The sequence below is a fragment of the Poecilia reticulata genome, chromosome 19, assembly GCF_904066995.2.
Source record: "Poecilia reticulata chromosome 19, P_reticulata-male-v2, whole genome shotgun sequence".
In the NCBI taxonomy this organism is placed as follows: Eukaryota; Metazoa; Chordata; class Actinopteri; order Cyprinodontiformes; family Poeciliidae; genus Poecilia; species Poecilia reticulata.
In genome coordinates this window covers 6,204,424-6,221,713 of record NC_088848.1, presented here as the reverse complement: position 1 = coordinate 6,221,713, position 17,290 = coordinate 6,204,424, and the positions used below count along the sequence as shown (strand labels likewise).

At 34.6% G+C, this 17,290-nt stretch overlaps 2 protein-coding genes across 3 annotated transcripts in view; both read left to right on the top strand.

Annotated features, from left to right (window-relative positions):
• The first annotated feature begins 1,972 nt into the window (after window positions 1-1,972).
• Window positions 1,973-11,606, top strand: pgap3 (post-GPI attachment to proteins phospholipase 3). The gene is made up of 8 exons (XM_081600751.1): window positions 1,973-2,468; window positions 3,473-3,570; window positions 4,280-4,432; window positions 5,291-5,353; window positions 5,590-5,651; window positions 6,334-6,470; window positions 7,405-7,609; window positions 8,182-11,606. The coding sequence occupies exons 1-8, from the start codon at window positions 2,255-2,257 to the stop codon at window positions 8,243-8,245; spliced, it is 996 nt and encodes a 331-aa protein (XP_081456877.1). The 5' UTR covers window positions 1,973-2,254; the 3' UTR covers window positions 8,246-11,606.
• A 3,202-nt stretch (window positions 11,607-14,808) lies between these two features.
• Window positions 14,809-17,290, top strand: part of erbb2 (erb-b2 receptor tyrosine kinase 2) — a 35,621-nt gene continuing 33,139 nt past the window's right edge. The window contains exon 1 of one of the 2 annotated variants that reach the window (XM_081600515.1): window positions 14,809-15,269. In XM_081600515.1, the coding sequence (XP_081456641.1) occupies window positions 15,197-15,269 (73 nt within the window). In that variant the 5' untranslated portion in view covers window positions 14,809-15,196. The remainder of the gene's footprint in view (window positions 15,270-17,290) is intronic. The other variant, XM_081600516.1, reaches the window with a different exon arrangement.

Genomic DNA, 17,290 nt, shown 5'->3' with positions numbered 1-17,290 from the left:
TTGTAGATATATATAAAAAAAATGTAAATAAAAAAGTAGTAAATTTCCACCAAAAAGGTTGCAAATTGAGATTAATCTCAGGAATTTTCCAGAAAAATTTGTGAACATTTTTGACTTTTGGAATTTTTCTAATTTTTTTGACATTTGAATCATTGAAATTTCCAAGGTTTTTTTTTTTGTGGAAAATTTCTTGGTGGAAATTTGCAACTTTTCTATGAAATAATCTACAACTTGGCCTATTGGATTTCGCACATTTGCTATAATAAAAGAAAGACAAATTTGTATAAATTATGGGGGCCGCATAGAATCAGTCCAAGGTCCACAAATGGCCCCCGGGCCACACTTTGGACACCACTGTTGCAGGGAGCATAACTGCAATGCACATTATGAGCTGAAAAGGAGCCTAAAACCTGAACAGCTGTAAAGATTTTAGCTCTTCAGGATATTTTTTTTTTACTGGATGTGTAACTGGGTTTTATTTTAACAATATGTGATTTTTGTCTAAATTTGTCAGTTTGTTTTGTTAAGAAGTTGTTTCTCCAGACATTTATTGGCGTAATAAGTTCTGTTACGAGGCTCTTGAAGGTTGGTGGTTACCATAGTAACCAGTAACTGACAGCTCCTCCCACTTTTTCTGTTGCCGTCTCTAACTGTGATATTTGTTAGGATCAGCTCTGTTTTCTTTACAAGTGTTATATTTTAACATATATTTTAGACAAATTTAACCTTACACAGTGTTCCATTAGTAATTTTGCCATGTTTTGTATATGTCATTATTAATGTTGTGCTTTATAGCTGTGTTTAATTTTACAATTGTTAGCCGGTGCTAGCTGTTGTTAGCTGGTCATTGGGAGTTATTGCTCTGTAGTTTATTATATTTTACTTAATGTATAGGGGCAGAAGCTACTGATGTTAACCACCAGTTCACCAACTTGATTTCCTCTTTTGTTAGAATAAATACAGTGAACCTGAGTGTGTCTGTTGTGAATTCAATCTACTAGACCTCAGACGAACATAGAAAGGTTACAAATGCATATTCTTAGAGATTATTGCACATTCAAATTCTGCAAATGCAGAATCAACAAATAGACCTCTGAACACCAACTTCACACTCTGATAACAAAAATAGAGCAGAGGAAGACCATGAGATAGCAGAACATTGTCGGGTAGCTGTTTCCTCAATTCTTAAAGTAACTTAAGACAGTACCAGAAGATCACTCGTTATGAAAAACCTGCTGCCCTTTTGGACCTCAGTCCATTTAGTAAATATCCAACAGTCTAAATTGATGGTGAGCAGAGGAGGGTAGAGAACCCAAAACGTTTACTTATGTAAGAGCAGCACTACTTCAACATATTTTTACTCAAGTAAAAGTAGAAAGTAGAAATCCAAGAAATTACTCAAGCAAGAGTGAAAAAGTATTTGGTAAAAATATTTCTCAAGTACTGAGTAACTGATCAAAATTACATAATCAGACGGACCAAAATATAAAGTTACATGGAAATGTTGCCATTTTAAGGACAATAATGACAATAATTCATATATGTAAAAAATAAAATCAGACAAAATAAGTATTATTACTAATAACAACAATATAGCTATTGTTAATAATAATAAAAATAGTTATTAATAAAATAATATAATTATTAGTAATAATAATGACTAATAATAAGATTCCTCGATTAGAAGTAATACTTATATCATAATAACAATAATAATAATAATAATTATTATTATTATTTTATAGTTAGTAGAATAGCACTACTACTACAATAATATTGATGATATAATAAATGTGAATAAATGTAATAATAAATGTTCTGTTACAGGATGTAATTCCATGCTGTGACAAAAATCCCTGCCTTCAAAATAAAGCAGAAGTAACCCCATTTTATGGCGCAAAGAATGACTTCATTTTAAAAAGTACCTTAATAACATCTTCTTTTTTCCTCATTTTATTTGTATATCGATTTAATCTACTGTTATCAATAAACTCAGAGGGTTGTCATGAATAAATTAAACAATTTTAATAAAAAGATACGTTTATTTTGAAGCTGTAACCGGAAGCTGTGTAGCTGTAAAACCTGCTCTTATCAGAAGACAGGAGGAAAACACTGCACCGTATCTGTGGTGCTGTTTATCCGGTTCATCCCCTCCGACTCGGAATGAGCCAGTGTTGATGTCCGTCGCCGGGCCCGTTTAGCCGCCGTCACCCCGCCGTGCCTTCGTGATCCTGGCGGGCCCGAACCACCCGCCATGGCCTCGGCGTTCCCCCGCTGCACATCTGTCAGACTCCCCATGTCTGTCGCCGTCATCCTCTTGCTGATGTCGGTGACCGCTGTGCAGTCCTCCCAAGGGGACAAGGAGCCGGTGTACCGGGACTGCGTGAAGCAGTGTGTCCGGACGAACTGCACCGGAGCCCGGCTGCTGGGTTTCGAGTCCAGCCAGCCGCACTACATGGCGCTGACAGGTGAGCGGTTGCTGGCAGGTGATGGGGAAGCTAGCTTAGCTTGTTAGCTTTCTAACACTCAGCAGCATTATAACTATGATTTAACAATTTATAAACTAGTTCAAGTAGGTTTTTATTCATTCCTCACTTGTTTTGTTAGTTTCATCCTTTTCATTTCCCCTAAACTTCTTCAGATAATATCTAGCAGGTTCGCACTACAAAACGTGACAAACTTGTTTTTCTGCTACAGAAACACCACTGTTCAACTATTGTGTTCCTTGACCGATTTTAAACGGGTTTCCACAGGATTTATCACCATTTTCACCTTATTTTTTCTTAAAATTGATATGATTATTTTTGGAAATTGTATAAGTTTGGTTAAATATTTTGGGAATCCTCATACAAGATACCTAAAATACGCCAGAGTCGCTCAAAATAAAAAAAATATAATTAAGGGAGGTGGGCTCAGTAACCCAAAAACTACTCAACTAAAAATATCACTACTTCATAATAAAATTACTCGAGCAAAAAAAAGTACAGTGTAGTAAAAATACTCTTAAAAGAATGTATTTTTCAAAAAACTTACTCAAGTAAATGTAATTGAGTAAATATGACTAGTTACAACCCAAATCTGATAACTAATAACCAAGAAAACAAAAGAAATTACTCCCAACTCTAGCTGAGTTAAATTGGCAAAATATAAGTTTATTTACGACGTCTAAAATGAGGGCAAAGTTAGGAATAAAAGTAATACGTACTGTATTAATAAAAGTAGTAATCATATTGAGAAAAATACAAAAAATGGTTAAATTAATAATTATTTAAAACATGTATTAAATGTATTTAGGCAGGGGCCACAATGAGATGCCTTTTATTGGGTTTAAACAAAAAAATGAATATATGACATTTTTAAAAGCGTTTAGAATTAATTTAAAAAGGCTGCAGAATGTGCCATTTAAAAAAAAAATCAAATTAAGTGATTAATTGTCAGAATGATGCTCTTCATTGTCCTCTCTGTGCCGCAGGTTGGACGTGTCGGGACGACTGTAAATACCAGTGCATGTGGACCACTGTTGGTCTTTACCAGGCAGAGGGATACAGAGTCCCACAGTTCCACGGAAAGGTTTGTCTCAACACTGCAAAAAACTGTAAATATTACAGTATTTTTGTTCTAGTTTCTTCTGTTAACATCTAGGAAAACTTGAAATAACACAAAAATAACTTACAAGTAACTTTTCAGCAAGATATAGGAGCTTGTTTAGAGTCACAAAAACAAGTTTTGGTTCCACAGGCAGGTTATTTTATCCATAGGAAAACTTGAAATAACACAAAATTTACATTCAGGTAACTTTTCATCAAGATGGGGAGTTTGTTTTAAGGCAGTAATTCATTGATATTGATTAAAAAACAACTAGTTCCACTGGCAGATTATTTTACTAATAAGACATTTTCCCTTGTTTTTCTAAGTGAAATAATCTGCCAGTGGAACTAGTACTTGGTTGCTAGGTAACATGGTGGCCTTGGCAGGTGTTGCTAGGTAACGGCGAAGTGCCAGTTGACTATGAAATAATTTACCAGTGGAACTAGAATGTTTTCATCAATATTAAGGAATTATTCACTTAAAACAAGCTGCCATATCTTGATGAAAAGTTACTTTTACGTTCGTTTTATCTTATTTCAAGTTTTCAAAGATATTTACTCTTGAAAGTAGATAAAAAATACTTGGTAATATTTGTATTTTTTTGTAGTGAATCGTCTTTTTAACCAAAACATCCTTCTGGATCATCATTGCTATTATTATGGAGTCAGATTTAAGATTTTCTTCCTTGCAGTGGCCGTTTGTGCGCATCTTGTGCTTTGAGGAACCTGCATCTGCGCTGGCGTCTCTGCTGAACGGCTTGGCCTGCCTGCTGATGATGCTGCGCTACCGGAGCACGGTGCCACGCCAGAGCCCCATGTACCACACCATCAACGCCTTCTCTCTGGTGAGTCCCGGGAAAACTACAGACAGGGCCGGGCCGTAAAACGATTTGATCCATTTATCACATTTTTTGTTTTTGAAATTTTAGTTTCTGGAAAATATGGATTTTATGTGTTACACCAACACAAAGTAGAGGATTATTGTGAAATGGAAGGAAAAAATATTTTTTACACATAAAACTGAAATATTTTATAAATTAATAACATTTTTGAAGATTTTAATTTTGAAAAATCTGAATTTTTTATTTTTACCTATTCGCTTCTTGTCACCACGCCCATGGCGGCCATCTTGTTTTACAACTGTTTTACAGCTTTTATTACTTCATAATATTACAAGAAGGCAGTCATAGTAATTCCATAATAAAGTTTAATGACAATAAAGTCGAAATCGAGATTAAAGCGTAAATATTACCAGAATAAAATGGTAATATTTGGTGAATAAAGTAATAACTCTATCCGAACTTCTACACAAAAAATAGCAGTAAATAAAATGAAGAATGTTGAACATTTTATGAAGTTATTGTTTGGTTTCGGTCTTACAGAAAAGGCAATTCTTCAAATTTGAGTAACTGAGTCTATTGATTCTTGAGTTGCTCATGTTAGATCTTAATAACTAGAAGCTTTTTTTCATTAAAACAACTTTCTTGTAGTTTTCTGGTAAAATTGCATCTTTACTCTGCTACTATTCTCATAATTAAATAAATATTCTCGCAGGCCGTCATACAACTCACAAAAGGGATGATTGAAATAAAAGCGTCTTTTTGAAAATATTTCCAATTTATTATTTTAGGATAAATAAATCAATAAAAAGCTGAAAGTGGAACAGATTAAATTGATTCATTTTCTTGTGTTTTGTTGTTCAGGTGTCACTGAATGCTTGGTTCTGGTCTACAGTGTTTCACACCCGGGACACATTTCTCACTGAGGTAATGCTTGAAATCATACATTAAAATGTTAAAACATAGATATAAAACTTCCGTTGTTAAAGCATTTATCTGGAAGAATCCATAAAAATTATTCAGTTTAAATGCTAAGCTAATCATTAGCACCCTAATATCTTCACTTGAGGTCTTTCCTGTTTGTTTTTATGTAAAGTTCACATCTTGATATTTACCTGGTATGAAAATTAATGTTACTAATTTAAAATCATCTTCTATTTCAGAAAATGGACTATTTCTGTGCAACAGCAGTGATTCTTTACTCCATCTACCTGTGCTGCGTCAGGTGAGCCGATGGTTTAATTCTGCAGGAAGTCCTTGAAATTGCTTGAATTTCAATATTAGGTGTTTCAATAACATTTTTTTCTAAGTCCTGAAAGTTGAATTACGCTGAACTTCTCTTAATTTAGGTTAGTTGGAATTAATTTATATATGCTAAATACCACAAATCTTGGCAAGAATTTTTTTAGAGATTTTATTCTTAACTTTCTCTGTACGTTAACACAATTTGTTTGGATTGTTTCGATGTAATTAGTTTTTATTATTTCTAATGGCTAATGGTTTATTTATCTATGTAATTGAAATAAAAGTTAGCTTGTATTTTATGTGTTAAACAAATTAAATTGGGATATTTTTTTGTTAAGTTTGTCTTTAGTTCTTGGACCAGACAGTTGTGTGTGAGAGACATTTCAAACCATGAAACGTAGTTTTTATTTTTTAGTTTACCCAGGAATGTAAAATACGATCTATAACAATACATTATTAACAACAGCAATAAATTATATTTTATATTTATTAGTTTTTTAAAATTATATTTAACTTCGAATGAAAAATGTTTGAATTTTACTGCCATTAACCCAGTTTGAACTAGCCTGAAAGTATTGTAAGATCTTTTATTCCAATATATCTGCTGTTAATATTATCTCAGTAGTTACTGTATATTTGCTCACATTCTCCCTCCTTTCCAGGACTTTGGGTCTGAGGCGGCCGGGCGTGTCCAGCATGGTGGGCGCTCTGCTCATCCTGGTCTTCACCTCCCACGTCTCCTACCTGACGTTTATCAGATTTGACTACGGATACAACATGGCCGCCAACGTGTCCATCGGTACAACAAACACCCAATAAATCAGGTTCCATTGAGAGTTTCATGAGGTGGTTCTGGTTCTACTACTGTTAGTTGGATTTTTTCCACATTTTATGGTTTTATAAAGGGTTTGTTAGGATTTTGTGTGATAGATCAACACAAATTGGACTTTAGTTGGGAGGACAATTATGGCTTTAAAAAGCATACCAAATTTACGTCAGTGTATTAAGATTATTGTAGGTAGAAAAAAAAGGAGTACATTTCTCTCAAAAAACTTACAAATTTTCTAGAGGCAACTGGGAAATTTCAGAGCTTCAAAACCTTGAATAAAAAAATCTGAATTTTTAAAATTAATCTCACAAATTTTGTGCAAAATCTTGGAAATTCAAAAGTTTTTGACTTTTGGAAATTTTCAGAGTTTGAGAAGTTGAAAGTTTTCTACTTTTCAAGATTAATTTTCTGCATTTTTTCCCCCCATTTTTCTTTCCGAGTTTAATCTCAAAATTTCCGATTATTTTATTATTTTTCGATTATTGTTTCGACTTTTGTAGCTTTTGCTTTAAATATCTAACTAGTGACATGACCTTTCCTGTTTTATCCCAACTTTACTCCACGTCATTGTTTTTTATTTTTTAGCAGTTATGAGGCAAAGTGTCGGGACATTAAACTGCAGCTGTGCCAGTTACTCAACAGGTTGTTGCTAGGTAACCAAAGAATCAGTTGAGTTGCTAGGTAACCAAAGAGTAAGCTAGGTTGATTCTACCAACCTATGTTAGCTAGCCAGCGTTTTGATTATGTTTCATTTGTTATTGAATATTCTATCAGATGTATTATGTATGGATATTGATCATGTGTCTATTGTGATAATATGTTGTTATTGATTGATTGATTGGAGAATGACTGTAGCGCAGCAGCATTTTGTAGTTTTTTTTGTGTGGTTTTTCTGACTCTGCAGGCATGGTGAACATGCTGTGGTGGTTCTGTTGGTGCTGGCAGAACCGGCGGACTCTCCCATACTGGTGGAAGTGCGGCCTGGTGGTTCTGCTGCTTCACGGCCTGGCCCTGCTGGAGCTGCTGGACTTCCCGCCGCTGCTCTGGATCCTGGACGCCCACGCTGTGTGGCACCTCAGCACCATCCCAGTGCACTTCCTTTTCTACAGGTCGGTTTTTAGAGCTTCATAGGAAAGTTTGGGCTCAATTTCTTTTAAAATTGTTGACCTTCTGACAGCATTTTCTCTTTAAAAATAATAATATGTGAACATTTTAATAAATCCATGAAGTTTTCAAATAGTACTTAAGATTAATAACACTAATTATGTGATTAAGTTTTAAACTACAAAATAACAATTTCATTACTCATTTAACAGTTTGCACATTTTCAGGAATGTCACTTGAGTGTGGGCGGGGCTAAAATATAAGTCAAGGTGATAGGTCAGAAGTTTTGCAGGTTAACCAATCAGAGGTCAGTTGGGTAGTAGTGCATAGCCTATGAAATATAATCAATAAAAATGTCAACATATATATTGAAGTTAATAAATTCAATTAATAAATCATTACTTATTATTTTAATTAAATTAGCACACATTTATTTAACAACTTATTTATTCAACTTTGTCACTTTTGTGACTCCAAAACTTAGAACCGGCAATATTTGAATGTCAAGATTTATATGAATATTAGTTGAAATCAAAATTCTAATAATTACCTGATTTTGTTTTTGATTTTCTCCCAGTTTCCTGATAGATGACAGCCTCTATTTACTGAACACAGAGAAGCTGGGGGTTAAAGTTGAGTAGGAGGAGCGGAGCGCCTCTTCATCGCTCACAGAAGCCGCTCCGCCTCCCAGATGACGCCCACCACACCTCTGACTCGCATCAAAGTACACTTTGTTTACATTTTCTTTATTTGACATCCATATTTGTTTTACTTTGCCTTGCACTGCCATGGGTGCTACAGTCTTATCACAACTGCACATTTTGAGACGCGTTCAAGGGGGGAAATACTTGAAAAGTGAAAGAAATGCCTGAAACGAATGAATGAAACGAATCCCTTCACCTCTGAGAGAGAAAACTGCAGCACCAAAAATGGCGTCTGGTTGGTTTTATCAGCGCTGTGCCTGAAATGGGCCACTGGACTCAGAGCGGTTCCCTCATATGGAGCTGCTGATTGTTCTGGAAAGGCGGGGAAGGCCGTTCCAGCTGACTGCTTTTTTTTTTTTCTCACTGTCACACCTTTACTTTTGTGCCTCTCTTGTTTCCATAGCTGCTTTTGTTTGCTCTTGTTTCTGTTTTTTTATCATCTGCCTTGTTTAATTTTGACCAGTGTTTCGCTCAGTTTTGCCTTTATTTTGATCTTTTTTATTATTTTTTGGTGGGATATATTGTCATTCACCTGGACTGCCTTTTAGAGTGAGGAAAGGTTGATGTGGGAGAACAAAAAGGGAAGAAAGTTGCTGTGAATTTGACCAAATTCTGTGGTTTAGATTGTGTGAGTGAAGCCGAGTGCTCCAGTGTTTATTTTCTGATTTATTATTTCATGTTTTTCTTTTAATTTATTGCTTCCACACTGCAAAAACACAAAATCTTATCAAGCATTTCTAGTGCAAATATCTTAATGTATATCAAATAACAAAACTGTAAGCTAGTTTTAAATGGCTTTTCAGCCAGATATAGGAGCTTATTTTGAGTAAATAAGTCTGTAATATTATTAAAAACAAACGCTAGTTCCACTGTCAGATTTTTCACTAATAAGATATTTTTTCTTGATAGAAGTGAAATAATTTACCAATGGAACTCATTTTTTTCATCAATATTAAGGGATTTCTGACTCAAAATAAGCTCCTAAATCTTGCAAGAGCCAATTATGAGTGCGTTTTGTCTTATTTCAAGTTTGCTAAACACCAGATGCCAGACCAGGGGTGTCCAAACTGTGGCCCGGGGGCCATTTCTGGTCCTTGGATTGATTTTTTTTTTTGTGGCACATATTTGGACCATCCCACACTTTTTGTAATTTTTTTAGGCTCTTTTCCACTGCAAGTTTATATCTTCTTAAACAGAAAATGGTAAGCACAACACAAACATTTTTTTTGAGTTATTCTTTTTTAATTATTATTTTGTTATTGGTTGTACCACAAACTTCCTGTGTGTTTTTCCTCTAATACAGACTTTATGTCCATTACATTTAGCTAAATACAGCAAAGTTTGTAAAAGAAAATAATTATTTTTGTTGCTGGGAATTAAATGAAAACATTTTATAGGTTTATAAAATAGAAAAAGTTAAATAACTGTAAACGGTAAGGCAAATGTAATGCATTACATCAGGCAAATAGGAAAAATTCACAATAATATTTTTGCATTTTTAATTGGAGCTTTTCCAAGCTCTCTGTGTAAAACGTTTGGACTCCACTGTAACAGACCAGAAATACTTGGTAACATTTTGAGTTTTTGCAGTGCATGTTTCCTTGCTACACTCATGTTTGCCTCACAATTCTCCATCAGCATGCTTCTTGCATCTTTACCTTTTATTTTTTCCCATTTGAAAAAGTGAACTCACCCCCTCCCACATGTGCACTTTAAGAGCCGAGCCGTTTAAACGCCTTTTTGTGAGAACAGACACAGAGAGGAGTGCAGGTGTGTTTACATGCTGCCTTTTCTGGACATTTTGTTGTTTTTGCCATTTAAAGCCTGTTTGTGTGTAAGAGAGCGATCAGCTGAACTGTGGGAGCCAAAGAAAACCTCAGAGGAGCTGCTGATCAAAAACTGCTTCAAAGGTTAAAAAGAAAATATTAGATCCTTTGGATGGCTGGAAGTGCCTCAGCACAATAAATAAATATGTGATAACTGAAATAAAACTGAAAAGAAACGTCTTTAAAATTAAAGTAATTGTATTGAATATTCACAATCTTATTTTTTTTTTCTGTTTTTAATTATTTTGTTTTTGTTGATCAGTGAATCATTAAATGAATTAAACCGCATTTCTGTTGACAATCTAATTGTGGAATTTGATGTTTCAAAAATAAATTTGCTTAATGGAAACTTGTTTTTTTGATACGTTTTGGTGAAGAGGTGATTATTAAATTTTTGTTATTTATTTTGAATGTATTGAAATTGTTTATTTTACAAAACTGCAATGAAAACACTTTTTTTTTTCATCAAATGATCAACAACCGAATGTTTCCACTGGCACAAACCACAAAGAAGGAAACATGAAGTAGCTGGAGGATGACGGTGCAGCATCATTTTTAATGATTTATCACGTAAGAAACTTATTCACATGTACATTTCTTATGTGATGAAATTGTAAAAATGTTTTTTTCAACATTAGCTGAATATTGCCAAAGTTTTTCTCACATTTGTAATGGAAACGCAGCTACAGGAGAACTCTAACATCTGATTGGCTAACCTAAACAAGTTAATTTAGTGTTTATTTACCTTCTATATCATTAAGGGACATAATTTAAGAAATCCTTAATTATCTTAAAGATTACTTAGAATTAGTAGTACTGTTTTTGTAATTATTTAATTGCTTATTTAAAATTTTCTGCTTCAGTACATCAAGGATGTCTCTTGAATGTGGGCGGGGCTAAAATAAGTTGAGCTGATTGGTCAAAGGTTTTGTAAGTCAACCAATCAGAAGTCAGTTGGATAGCAGTGCTTAACCTACGAAATATAATCAATAAAAAAGTCCACATTTGTCCAGAAGTGAATGAGTTGACGACATTTAAATTACTATTTAAATTAAATGATCACATATTTATTTAACAGCTAAGTTACTGAGAAAATTGTCACTTTTGTGAATCCATAACTTGGAGCCAACAATATTTGAATGTCGAAATTAAAGAAATTTATATAAATATTTGTTGAAATCGAACTTTATTCAAAATATATAGCTGTATTTGTAAAATAATAAATAAATAGTAAAATAAAAAAATCTGTTTTTAAAGGTGAAACCCCTGGAAGCGCCTCTGAGGTAATTCCCATAAATCATCTCGGTCTTCCTCAGTAGTAAACGCGTCTCTCTGCTGCCCCCTGCCTGCTGCCCTGTGCAACATCACCTCTTCCACTGAGCGCACTTTCAACAACCTCATATCAGATATTTGACCAAAAAGCTACAAAAATGTGGATGTGGTTTAAATAAAAAGAGTTTGTTGATAAGAAACAGAGTTGTGTTTTTATTCTGTAAATAATTAGGAACTGTTGATTATTGATTAATGGTGAGATTCTGGCCGAACTTTACAAAGACGGTAAGTTTAAAATGCTTTAATAAGTGCAATTTCTCTTTATTTACTGATTTTCTTTCACTAAATATTATTGAAAAATTAGAAAGGTGATGCATGAGCATCTAAGCAAATTAAAATATAATTCAAAAGTTACTTCAGTAATTCTGTTCAAAACATAAACATATCAAACAGATTTGATATAATCCATGTGTTTATGTTTGATGATTCTGGCTTACAGAAAATAAAATATTAAACTGATTAGAATATTACATAAGACAAATAAAAAGGCATTTTGGTGGCTTACAGAAAATAAATGCATTTATTTATATGGTTTAACGTGTAATTCAGCATTTAGAGTCCATATTTTTAAGATCAACTCTTTGCTTCACAGTCCTGTTTTTTTCTGCTTTTGCAACGTTTCCTTTTAAAATAAGCATACTTTTTCCTTCCACTGAACTTCCCATTAATATGCTTGGATACATTAACATGTCAACAATTAGCTTCTTTAGTGCTTGTTAGTGTCAGCAACGACTTTTTCTGAGCCAAAGGAAACAAAATTAACACAAAATAACTCTTGACATGTCTCACTTAGAATCTGAATAATACACAAATTTCCATTTTTGAATTTAATTACTGGAATAATTTCAGTGATATTTGAATGCATTCACACCTGTAACTAACATGAAATCTTAAAATGTTACTTAATCCTGACATTTCTGTGGAAATTTTTAAAGTTTAGTCTGTGATTCTTCCTGTCATCAACTCAGATGTTTTATAAAGGATGTTCATTTAACATATAAAATTTAATATTTTAAAATTTCTACTTACTAAGGATTTATTTACTTAAAACAAGCTCCTGTATCTTTCTGAAAAGCTACATGTAAGTTAGTTTGATCTTAATTCAAGTGAATTAATTTAATTTAACTAGAAACAAGGCAAAAAATACTTGGTAAAATGTTGTGTTTTTGCAGTGCAAAGATAAATTATTTAATTTCTCAGAAAAACAGCTGACCTTATGTGAAAAAGTAATTGAACGTTAAAGCTGTCCCCCCCCCCACTCTTCCTGGCAGAATTGGTTTCGTATTCAAGCAATAGTAACGTGTTCACTGCAAAAAATACAAATCTGACCAAATATTTCTGGTCTAGTTTCTTGTGAAAATGTAATAGTACGACAAAAATAAGACAAAACTAACTTACAAGTAACTTTCTAGCAAAATATAGTAGTTTTTTTTAAGTAAATAACTTAATATTGATGAAAAAGTGCTGGTTCCACTTGCAGATCACTTGCTTTACACTTCGCCGTTACCTAGCAACTCCTGCCAACCTCAGCCCGTCGCCTAGCAACCGAATTCTAGTCCCACTGGCAGATTATTTAATTTATAACAAAGCATTCTTTTTTTTTTTAAGTGGAGCTAGGACGTTTTTCTCAATATTAATGCGATATTTACATAAAACAATCTGCTATAACTTGATAAAATGTTAGTTTTGTCATATTTTCAGTGTACTGAGATATTTTCACTAGAAATTATTTGCAGTGATCATGTTGCTAATGCTTGAATACGAAACCAATTCTGCCAAGAAGAGTGGGGGGCAGATTTAGCATTACTTTTTGTTTTTCTTTCTTTGTTGTTTACTAATGATAAATTAGAAAGTATGAAAAAAAGGAAAAATATCTTGTTAGAAGTTAAATAATCTGGAACTAGCATGAAAATACTGACTTTAAACAAGCTGTCTTATTTAAAGAGTACCAAGACATAAATGATTGGTAATATTTTCATTTTTTGCAGTGTAAAGCTCAAGTAAATCAGTTCACTGCTTGAAAGACGATCTAAAGCCATAATTCAGCCACATTTTCTGCAGAATAACTGTAGCAGCAGGATTGTTCTCCTGTGTGGTGGAGAGACTGGAGCTTTTTGTTCTGGAAGCTGCGCAGGAGGCCGGACTCTGACCCGGCCAGCGGTGGGAGGGCAGAGCGGACCGCCTGCCATGAATGGAGTTTATTCTTCCTCCTCCGACTCCTGATCTCTTGCAGATCTCTGCAGAGCCTGAGAAAGCTGATGGAAATGTGAAGATGCTCCAAGACGAAGGCATGTTGTGTGAACTGAGCGCCAGGAGAACAACTGTCTGAAGCTAATTCAGGAATACCTCACTCAGTTTTAATTTATAAAACTGTAACTGAACGGCCTTCACTTTACAGTCCCGTGTTTCCTAAATGGATCCCACGCACTGCAAAAACACAAAATCTAATTGTTTTTGATTTAGTTTCTAGTAAATATCTTAGTTCACTTGAACGATGACAAAACTAAATTAAAAGTAACTTTTCAGCAAATAAAGGAAGCTTGTTTTAAATAACAATATTGGTGAAAAATACTTGTTAAACTGGCAGATTATTTCACTTAAAAAATTTTTTTCCCACATTATAATTTAAATAATCTGTCGGTTGAACTGGAACTTTTTCATGACTAAGGAAATATCTTCTTAAAACAAGCTCCTGTTTCTTGCTGAAGTTAGTTTTTGACTCATTTCAAGTGTACTAAGATATTTTCACTTAAAACTAGACCAAAAATACTTGAAAAGAGTTATATATATTTATTTTATTTTTGCAGTGTAGCACATTAGGGCTATTGATAGAGAACAACGGAGGAGGAGGTTTCTGCCCCAAAACTCAGAAATGTTTTGATTTATTTAATGTTTTGGAAAGCAATTGGAAATTTTTGAGTTTTTAAATATTTAAATGTTGGGTTTTTGAATATTTACTGAAGTTCAAAGTTTTTAACTTTTGAAACTATTTCTTTAGCTCAGAAATATATTTTATCGACAGCTCTGAGATTAATCCCAGTTTTTCTTTTTGTTAGTTTTTTTTCTGCCAATTTTTTATTTTTATTTTATTTTTTTTCTGGAGCTCAGAAATTTCTGTTATTTTTATAGAAAGTTTCTGAGATTAATCCCAAAAATTTCAGGTGTTTTCTTCTACACAAATTTTCAACTTTTGGAGCTAAAAAATATAAAACATTTTCTTCAAATTCACTTCTCTAGCAAATTTTAAACTTTTCAAACTCAGAAAATCTCGAAATTTCCAAGTTTTTTGTTTTTAGAAAAATTCTGAGTTTTTAGCTGGAACTTTACTCTATTTCCCTTTCTTGTCTGTCCACGGTGACCCTAACATTCCGTCGTACATTGCCTTGGGTTTGTAGCATTTTTGTGACGTCATCGTCATCCTCCTCTTCATCAGCAGCTCTGCTCCATCGTGCAGACAGCCTGCAGTGAGGGCGGGCTGATGCTGCCACTCCCCGCTCTGGCCTTCACGGGAGCGCGCCTTTACTCCTGCGCGCACTCCCGCTTTTACTACCGACGGGCTCGGACTCCGTGGGAGGAAGTTACTGAGATTGGGAAACGGGCTGCAACTCCGAACCGGGAAAACAAAAACCCAAACTAAACTCAACCTGAGACGTGGAGGAGACTTTGTGGGATTTACATATCTATATTTTTTAATTATCCAAAGTTTGGGAATATGGACTGAGTGGCGCAGATGGAGGCGGCGAGAAGTTTGTTGCTGGTCGGGGCCGTTTTGCTGGGAGCGACCGGAGCTTGGAGCCGGGAAGGTGGGTGACTTTTTATCCACTCCAGCGCCTCCGCTGTTCGGGAAGAAGGCGGTGGTGGAGTCGGAACCGGTTGGGAGTTGGTGTCAGAGTTTCCTACGAAACGCAGCGAGGTGGATTCTGGTCCGGACCGCATTCCTGCGTGACTCCGCACAGCCAGGCGGTCTCTGCTGAGGCTCGCAGGGTTTAGGGAGAGCAGACCGGGAAGGAAAGTCACACCTGTCACGCTGCAAGTCCCACTAGAGACACAAAAAACCCTGCAGCTCGCTGCGGGACACAAATGAAAACCTCTAGAAATTTTTATCTGATAGTTTTGCATCAAATTGCAAAGAAAGCTTCTGTTTTTATGCCAGATTTGCAGAACTAATACTTCATCATTTCGATTTTCTTTGCACTTTCACAATTACGCACCAATTTGTGACGTTTTACTCGATGAAATCCCAAAATAAACAACAAAATGTGACAAAAATTACTTATTTTTCTGCAAAACACAAGAAATCTGATCACTTTTCGCTACGTTTTCCGCTGCAGGCTGTTTTTTTTTATTGCTAGATTTGTAAATAACAACATCCCAACAACACTAACAGGCGGTGCATTGTGTCGCTCAACATCATGACGATGTCAATTATTCACTTCTGGCCCTGAAGGGGACATTGTCTGACAGAGGGCCACTTGTCACACTTGCAGCTTGAGTGCCAGCCAGAAAAACAGGAGCTAACTGAAAGTGGAAGCGCAGATTTTCAGAAAAACAAGTGATTTTTTTTTTTTTACAATTTTATTTCTAGGATTTTATCTGAGAGAAGTGGGCCTGCTGCAATGAATCAATTAATTGCATTAAGAGTTAAAACGAGCTCAATAATTAAAATTTGCATATTTCTTCATCTTGGTCTCAACTAGACCTTTTTGTTTACAGACTTTTATTAATTTTATTTATTGATTTATTTATTTTGTATATTCCAGTTCCAGTGTTAAATTTTCTTTAGAATTTAAAGCTGATAATGTGTTTCTAACCATCATGTTACTTTAAAATGATCCCATAACAACAATATCGTCGTTTATGGAAGAAACTTCTGGGACAATTTGTGTTGTGCGCATGTGCAAAACGACAAACTAGTGCAGAAAGTGAATCAAAAATCAAAATTTTGATGTCAGGAGAGATGTTAGTTGTGCAAATCTGGCATAAAAAACTTTTTTTTTGGTGCAATTCCTTAAAAATGTTCAAACGATCCATATTCTCATAATTAAAGATGCTTTTCTTGAGTAATTAAAGGTTAAAGTTGAGTAAAAGACTCTAGAAACGTCCAGTTGGACTTGATCATATGTGGCAAAACTTAAAAATAGTTTTCCAGATATTCTCTCCATCCAGTCTGATGAATAATTATCAAAATATTTTATATTTAAATGTGCAAAGTAGGGGGAGTAAAAAGTTGGATCTCCAAATATTTTCTGAATGCAAAATTAATGACCCATTGCTTATTGTACTGGATGTAGTCCTAAATATTCCTGATTTTTATTGTTTTTGACATTTTTACTGGAAATGCATCTGCAGAATATCCTCGTTTAGTTGTTTTTAGAAAGTAATATTTGTTTCTTGGATATTTATGGAGTAAAAACAAAGCAGCTCATTTCGATTTTTGCACGGACTGAATCAGAAAAGTCAATATTGTGCCGAGTCAGATCAATTCGAAAGCTTTTAAACCTTTTCGCCATTTTATTTTCCAAATGTTATTGATTTACACTCGTCAATTTTTTTATTAACATGCAGAGTTAAACATTGAAAGCTTAAAGGCTAGCTGGTCGGAGGAAAAAAAAACCTTCTGCTGCATCCAAAAAAAGCTGCACAAACACAAACAAAGGCAGCAGGTGAAGTCGATCCAAATAAAACCGCATTGTTAACAGGAACTGGTTGGTGAACTTCAGCCTGTCGTGTTTATCTTTCTAGCATCGGAGATCAACACAAGCGCTCCGACTGGTTCCCAGAGTTGGGCAACGCTGCGAGGATCAAGCCTCACTGGCAGTAAAGG

Excerpts from the sequence above, each read along its gene's own strand:
- pgap3 (XM_081600751.1), top strand. The coding sequence starts at position 2,255 with ATGGCCTCGGCGTTCCCCCGCTGCACATCTGTCAGACTCCCCATGTCT. Across the intron at positions 5,354-5,589 it reads GGGACACATTTCTCACTGAG|AAAATGGACTATTTCTGTGC; the intron begins GTAATGCTTGAA and ends CTTCTATTTCAG. Across the intron at positions 6,471-7,404 it reads GGCCGCCAACGTGTCCATCG|GCATGGTGAACATGCTGTGG; the intron begins GTACAACAAACA and ends CTGACTCTGCAG.